The 7,795-nt window shown below is 50.5% G+C and overlaps 1 protein-coding gene across 1 annotated transcript in view; it reads left to right on the top strand.

Annotated features, from left to right (window-relative positions):
* Positions 1–3,325: 3,325 nt before the first annotated feature.
* LOC310835950 (uncharacterized protein) overlaps positions 3,326–7,795 on the top strand; it is a gene marked incomplete at its 5' end in the record, with an annotated part of 450,244 nt that continues 445,774 nt past the window's right edge. Inside the window, 2 exons of the mRNA XM_083720916.1 lie at positions 3,326–3,474; positions 3,588–4,368. Coding sequence (XP_083577042.1) covers positions 3,326–3,474; positions 3,588–4,368 — 930 coding nt within the window. The remainder of the gene's footprint in view (positions 3,475–3,587; positions 4,369–7,795) is intronic.

Genomic DNA, 7,795 nt, shown 5'->3' with positions numbered 1-7,795 from the left:
GCCTCGGCTGCAACTTCTTGCACCCTCCCTTAAAGGGTAACCCTCGGGTTGACAACCACACCCGGTCCCCCACCCGTATGGTCTCCCCTTCCCGACGGTGCTTGTCTGCCTTCCTCTTGTAAATTTCTTTGGCCCTCTCCAAATTCATCTGGAGTTGCTGGTGCAAGGCCTCCATTTCTTCCACAAACTGCTCTGCTGCAGGTATGCTCCCCCCTTCCTCCCCCCTCCCCGGGAAGGCCCTGGGGTGACACCCATAATTGGCCATGAACGGGCTCATTCCCGTGGACACGTGTTCAGCGTTATTGTATGCAAATTCAGCCAGCGCTAGTTTCTCTACCCAATCGTTCTGTCTCTCACTGACGTAGCAGCGTAGGTATTGCTGGAGTATACTGTTCGCTCGTTCCGCTTGTCCGTTGGTTTCTGGGTGTCTCGCCGTCGAGAACCCCACCTTGACCTGCAGCAAGCTCATGAGCTTCCTCCAGAACCTTGAAGTAAATTGTTTCCCGCGATCTGAGATGACCCTCGAGGGAGCCCCATGCAACCTGAATATGTGATCCACAAACAATCTGGCCGTTTCCTCTGCCGTCACCGCATGCGAGCAAGCTATGAAATGGCACATTTTTGTCAGTAGGTCGACTACTACCATGACTGCTGTCTTCCCTCTTGATTTGGGCAAATCTGTCATAAAATCTATGGACACCACCTCCCAGGGTCTTCCCGGGGTGGGTAAGGGTTCCAGTAACCCTGCAGGGGCCGCCCTCTCCCCCTTTGCCCTCTGGCAGCGGTCGCACCCCCGTACGTACTCCCGTACATCTTCCCTTACCCTTGGCCACCAGAACTGCCTGGTGACAAGCAGCATGGTCTTGTGCTGACCAAAGTGCCCCGCTGTTGGGTTGTCGTGGAGTTGTTTGAGTACCCTTCCCCTCAATGTCTCCCCCGGTACGTACAGTGCTCCCTTATAGTACAGTACCCCTTCCTCTTCCTCAAATTCTCCCTGGTTTTCCCTTCCTTCCTGTAGTTCCCTGATCTTAGTTTGGGCGAACTCGTCGTCCCTGGTGAGACCGGCTAGTTCTCGTGTGGAGTTTGGAACTAACAGGGTTAAAACTCCGTGGTGTCCTGTATCTGGGAGGAGCTTGACGCAGACAAGTGAGTCACAGTCTGTGTTACTGTTCAGACTTGCTTTCGCTTCTGGCTGACACGCAGCACAGAAGCTGCGAGAGAGTGCTTTTGGAAAGCACAGAGAATGGCGGAGGTTTCCGATGGATTTACTGCTTTGTAAATAAACGCTACTAGAGATAAGAACAAACTGTCTCTGGACTTAATTTATCCCTTTTCTCACACGGACGCAGGACCGCTGCTACTCTGCTCTCCTGCTAGGTCAGCTTTCCAGCAAAGTCCACGCAGGGAAGAGTGACTGGACGCAGGATTCATTTTATTTACGCCAATATCTCGTTTCCCAACCAACACTCCCCCACACACCCATTTGTCCTCGGGGAACATGTGTCGGGCTTCCGGCGGTTCCTCTCCTTCCATGTACTCTGGCTTCCGGGAGAGAGCATCGGCTCTAACATTCTCCACTCCCGGCACATACCGGATCTCGAAGGAAAACTTGGAGAACTCTTGTGCCCATCGAATCTTTCTCTGGTTGAGTACTCGCGCAGTCCTCCAGTACTCCAAGTTCTTGTGATCCGTGCAAACCTGGATCTTGTGCCGCGCCCCTATTAACAGATGTCTCCATCGGCGAAACGCTGTATAGATAGCTAGCAGTTCGCGGTCATACACCGTGTAGTTCTGCTCCGACTTGTTCAGCTTCCTCGAGAAAAAGGCGCACGGCCTCCAGTCTTGCTGGGTTCCTGGCTGCAAAAGTACGGCTCCTATGGCCCGGTCTGACGCGTCGGTCTCTAGCCTCATGGGCTTCTGCCGATCCACGTGCAGGAGCTGCTCTTCCGATGCGAACACTTTCTTCAGGCTTTCAAAGGATTGCTGGGCCCCTTCCGTCCAGACGAACTTCTTTTTGCTGCTGAGACAGTCTGTGATGGGTGCTGTTAAATGAGCGAAGTTCTTGATGAACTTCCTGTAGAAGTTGCTGAACTAGACAAACAACCTTAGCCTTAGCCTCACAGGCACGTAGATCTTCTGTTCCTACTCTGCCGTTGGCAGGGGAAGAAGAAACTGAGCAACTACAGTTGGAAGATATGGCTGCAGGAGCATCTGGTTCAATTTTAGAGAAAATCTTTGAAAAATTGGAATCTTTGGACAAGAAAGTGGATGAACAAACGGCCAAGATTGACCAAAACGCAGCCTGCCTAAACAAAATAACTGAACAAGTGGCTTTGAACGTACAATCAATTGGACAGTTATCTGAGGCCACTGCAGAAAACCGCAAATTGGCTGAGGCAACTAGTCAAAAAGTTGAAAACCTAGCACAAGAGGTGAAACCACTGCACAGACAAGTTGGCGAGCAACAGATGTATTTGTCTATGATTGAACTGCGGAACCTCTCCTGCGGACTCTCCTGTATGTGAGTGTCTGAGGGCCCTGCTCCTTCTTGCCACTCACCATCTGGCCTGGGGTGGGGCCTGAAGCCTCATAAGGACTGCTGCGCTCGGCTGCCCAGGAGGACTCTCCTGCGTGTGAGTGTCTGAGGGCCCTGCTCCTTCTTGCCACTCACCATCTGGCCTGGGGTGGGGCCTGAAGCCTCATAAGGACTGCTGCGCTCGGCTGCCCAGGAGGACTCTCCTGTATGTGAGTGTCTGAGGGCCCTGCTCCTTCTTGCCACTCACCATCTGGCCTGGGGTGGAGCCTGAAGCCTCATAAGGACTGCTGCGCTCGGCTGCCCAGGAGGACTCTCCTGCGTGTGAGTGTCTGAGGGCCCTGCTCCTTCTTGCCACTCACCATCTGGCCTGGGGTGGGGCCTGAAGCCTCATAAGGACTGCTGCGCTCGGCTGCCCAGGAGGACTCTCCTGTATGTGAGTGTCTGAGGGCCCTGCTCCTTCCTGCCACTCACCATCTGGCCTGGGGTGGGGCCTGAAGCCTCATAAGGACTGCTGCGCTCGGCTGCCCAGGAGGACTCTCCTGCGTGTGAGTGTCTGAGGGCCCTGCTCCTTCTTGCCACTCACCATCTGGCCTGGGGTGGGGCCTGAAGCCTCATAAGGACTGCTGCGCTCGGCTGCCCAGGAGGACTCTCCTGTATGTGAGTGTCTGAGGGCCCTGCTCCTTCCTGCCACTCACCATCTGGCCTGGGGTGGGGCCTGACCGGATGAATACTGGAATCAGCAAGGGATACCCACATGACCTGAAAGTGTTGCTGTGCAATGCCAGGTCAATGATTCATAAGACCACTGCCATCCATGACTTGATCATGGATGGGGGACTTGACCTGGCATGTGTAACAGAGACTTGGTTGGATGAAGCAGATGGGCCTGTCCTTGCCGCTGCTTGTCCACCAGGTTTCTCTTACGCACAGCAACCCAGGTCATGTGGGCGGGGAGGGGGGGGGTTGCAGTGATTTTTAGGAAGTCATTAGTTTGCACCAGGCGTCCTATTGGGAAGACCCAGTTTTCTGAGTGCATGTTCTGGAAGTTGAGCAATAGGGGCAGTACAGGATTCCTTTTGGTGTACCGACCTCCCCGCTGCACCAAGGATTCCCTGCCCGAGCTGCTTCAGGTCGTGGCGGATGTTCTCCTGGAGACACCTAGCTTGGTTGTCCTAGGGGATTTTAACATCCATGCCGACACGACCTTACAAGGGGCCGCTCGGGACTTCGTGGAAAGCATGGCCTCCATGGGGCTGTCCCTGAATAAGTCTGGCCCAACCCATAGCCGCGGACATGCCTTGGACCTGGTGTTTACCTCTACGGATGTTGGTGATCTGACACTAAGTAAAAGTGAAACGAAAGAACTGCCATGGTCAGACCACTTCCTGGTGCAACTGGACTTCTCTGCGACCCATCCCCTCTGCAGGGAGGTGGGACCGATTCGGATGGTCCGCCCCCGCCACTTAATGGATCCAAATGGTTTCCAGAGAGTGGTAGGGGATGCTTTATCCCATGTTGATGGCCTTTCAGCCGATTCCCTGGTGGCCCGCTGGAATGTGGAGTTAACCAGGGCTATTGACTGTTTGGCTCCGAAGCGCCCTCTCCGATTGCATGGAGCGCGGAGAGCCCTGTGGTTTTCCACGGATCTGAGGGCAATGAAACAATCGTTGAGACGGCTAGAGCGCCGGTGGCGGATAACTCATTCCGAATCTGACCGGACACAGGTTAGAGCTCAACGTCGAGCCTATCAAGTGGCGATAGCGACGGCGAAGAAGACTTTCTTCACCGCCTCTATTGCATTTGCAGAAAACAGCAGCAGGAGACTCTTTCAGGTGGTTCACAATTTAGCGGAACCACCTGTAACATCGGGGCCCAGTACGGGCCACATGTTCTCCTGCAATGATTTTGCAAATTTTTTTGCAGATAAAAGCGCTCAGATTCGGGAAGAAGTAGGCTCCACCGTGGGAGCAGGGCCGGGGCGGGAGAGTGCTAGAGTCCTGTCTGGTCAAGTTGTGTGGGATCAATTCCAATCTGTTACCTCTGAGGATGTGGACAGGCTGCTTGGACGAGTGAAGCCAACCACCTGTCTCCTGGATCCTTGCCCATCCTGGCTTATAAAAGCTAGCCGGGAAGGACTGGGCGATGGGCTTCGTGGGGTGGTGAATGCTTCCCTCCGTGAGGGAGCCTTCCCAGACCCGCTGAAAGAGGCGGTTATTAAACCGCTTCTTAAAAAACCATCTTTAGATGCGGCCACGATGGCCAATTATCGCCCAGTCTCAAACCTTCCATTCTTGGGCAAGGTGATTGAGCGAGTAGTTGCTGAACAACTCCAGGCACGCCTGGAAGAAGTGGACCATTTGGATCCCTTCCAGTCGGGATTCAGGCCTCATCAAGGGACTGAAACTGCCTTGGTCGCACTGGTTGATGATCTCCGGCGGGCTAGGGACAAAGGTGAGAGCTGTTTCCTAGTTCTGCTGGATCTCTCAGCGGCGTTTGATACCATCGACCATGACATCCTTCTGGACCGTCTTGAGGGGCTGGGAGCTGGGGGCACTGTCATACAGTGGTTCCGCTCCTTCCTCCTGGGCCGTGTTCAGAAAGTGGTGGGGGATGAGTGTTCAGACCCCTGGGCTCTCACTTGTGGGGTGCCCCAGGGTTCTGTCCTCTCCCCCATGCTTTTCAACATTTACATGCAGCCACTGGGAGAGATCATCAGGACGTTTGGGCTGGGTGTTCATCAGTATGCAGATGATACCCAGCTCTACCTCTCTTTTAAATCAGAACCAGTGAAGGCGGTGAAGGTCCTGTGTGAGTGTCTGGAGGCGGTTGGAGGATGGATGGCGGCTAACAGATTGAGGTTGAATCCTGACAAGACAGAAGTACTGTTTTTGGGGGACAGGAGGCGGGCAGGTGTGGAGGATTCCCTGGTCCTGAATGGGGTAACTGTGCCCCTGAAGGACCAGGTGCGCAGCCTGGGAGTCATTTTGGACTCACAGCTGTCCATGGAGGCACAGGTCAAATCTGTATCCAGGGCAGCTGTTTACCAGCTCCATCTGGTATGTAGGCTGAGACCCTATCTGCCTGCAGACTGTCTCGCCAGAGTGGTACATGCTCTGGTTATCTCCCGCTTGGACTACTGCAATGCGCTCTACGTGGGGCTACCTTTGAAGGTGACCCGGAAACTACAACTAATTCAGAATGCGGCAGCTAGACTGGTGACTGGGAGCGGCCGCCGAGACCATATAACACCGGTCTTGAAAGACCTACATTGGCTCCCAGTACGTTTCCGAGCACAATTCAAAGTGTTGGTGCTGACCTTTAAAGCCCTAAATGGCCTCGGTCCAGTATATCTGAAGGAGCGTCTCCTCCCCCATCGTTCTGCCCGGACACTGAGGTCCAGTTCCGAGGGCCTTCTGGCGGTTCCCTCACTGCGAGAGGCCAAGTTACAGGGAACCAGGCAGAGGGCCTTCTCGGTAGTGGCGCCCGCCCTGTGGAATGCCCTCCCATCAGATGTCAAAGCGATAAACAACTACCTGACATTCAGAAGACATCTGAAGGCAGCCCTGTTCAGGGAAGTTTTTAATATGTGACATTTTAGTGTATTTTTCATCTCTGTTGGAAGCCGCCCAGAGTGGCTGGGGAAACCCAGCCAGATGGGCGGGGTACAAATAATAAATTATTATTATTATTATTATAACCGGGAAAATAACTTAAGATTGAGGTCGATACCAGAACTTGAACAAGGAAATTTAATTGAGTTCCTGACCAAAGAATTTTCTAAATTCTGGCCTTTAGAGGAGGATAAGGATTTTAAAATTGTGTCGGCTTTCAGACTTGGAAAGGTTGCAAGGAAAGACAAGCCCAGAGATTGTTTGATAACTTTCCTTGAAGGAGGAAAGAGATAAGATACTAGGCCTACACTACGGAAAGTCACTGGACATTTTGGATAGAAGAGCTGAAATTTACAAAGATATTCCGAAACAACTTCTGGACCTTAGATCCACCTATCTTGAACTGGTCAAACTGTTGAGGAGCAACTCAATTATTTTTAGGTGGGAATTTCCTCAGGGACTATCCTTTACTTTCAGAGGGAAGAAGGTTAAAATTAAATCACCTGAAGATAGAGACAAATTTCTGATTGCCTACGGAGAGGACCTTCAAAAAGGGACTGAAATACCTTTGGGGCCTGGACCATTAGCTGTACCTCCACCTTTGGAACCTGAAGATCCAGAGAAAAAGATACCGCCACTAGAGAAATAACAGATTTATTCAGGATGTCTCTGCAACTTTTGAGTTGGAATATTAATGGATGCAACTCCCCGGAAAAAAGGAGGAAGATATTTCATATATTGAAAAAAGAACAATTGGACATTATTTGTTTACAAGAAACACATGTGACTAGGCTCCATAAAAAAGTGTTAATAAATAAAAGATTAGGCCAAGAATTTATCTCTTCGGACCGAGTGAAGAAAAGAGGAGTGGTGATTTATGCAAAGGAGAGCCTTTCACCAAAATTTTTATTTAAAGATGAGCAAGGAAGAATTTTGGCAATTGAGGTACAGTATCAAGGAGAGAAGCTTTTGATATTAGGAATTTACGCACCAAATGAGGGGAAATCGGAATTTTACAAGAAGTTGCATGAGAGCATGCTGGATTATCTGGACATTGACAACATCATTATGATGGGAGACATGAATGGGGTGGTATCAACCAATATGGATAAGTCACAAAGTCAAAATGTGACAAAAGACGGCAGACTACCTAAGACCTTTTTCGAACTGACTGACAATATGTTTTTTTTTTAATATAAATATTTATTAAGATTTTTATAAGAAAAAAGCATAAGTAACAAACAACATTGCTTATATCACACACAAAATTTCATAACTTGTTTGGACTTCCTCACGTCTCCTGCTCCCACTTACATTGTTAAAAAGTTTTTTCCAGCAAAGTATCATCTTGTTTACAATCTTATATCCACTCGTTTGAATATAATCTAATAGTTCTCCCAAAGGGTTTGTCTTTTAATCTCACTTATCATCTAGTTCCAATCTAGTTTAGTGGTGGCCAATTATTTATGATCAAGCATCCTTCTTAACATTCAATCAAATTACAATATTTTTGTAAGTAAATTTTAAATTTCTTCCAATCTTCTTCAATCCTTTCTTCTCCCAGGTCTCGGATTCTGCCGGTCATCTCTGCCAGTTGCATATAGTCTATCAGCTGCATCTGCCATTCTTCCAGTGTGGGTAGATCTTG

The sequence above is a fragment of the Podarcis gaigeae genome (assembly GCF_964106915.1).
Source record: "Podarcis gaigeae genome assembly, chromosome: W".
NCBI classification, from domain to species: domain Eukaryota; kingdom Metazoa; phylum Chordata; class Lepidosauria; order Squamata; family Lacertidae; genus Podarcis; species Podarcis gaigeae.
This window is presented reverse-complemented; position numbering and strand designations above follow the sequence as displayed.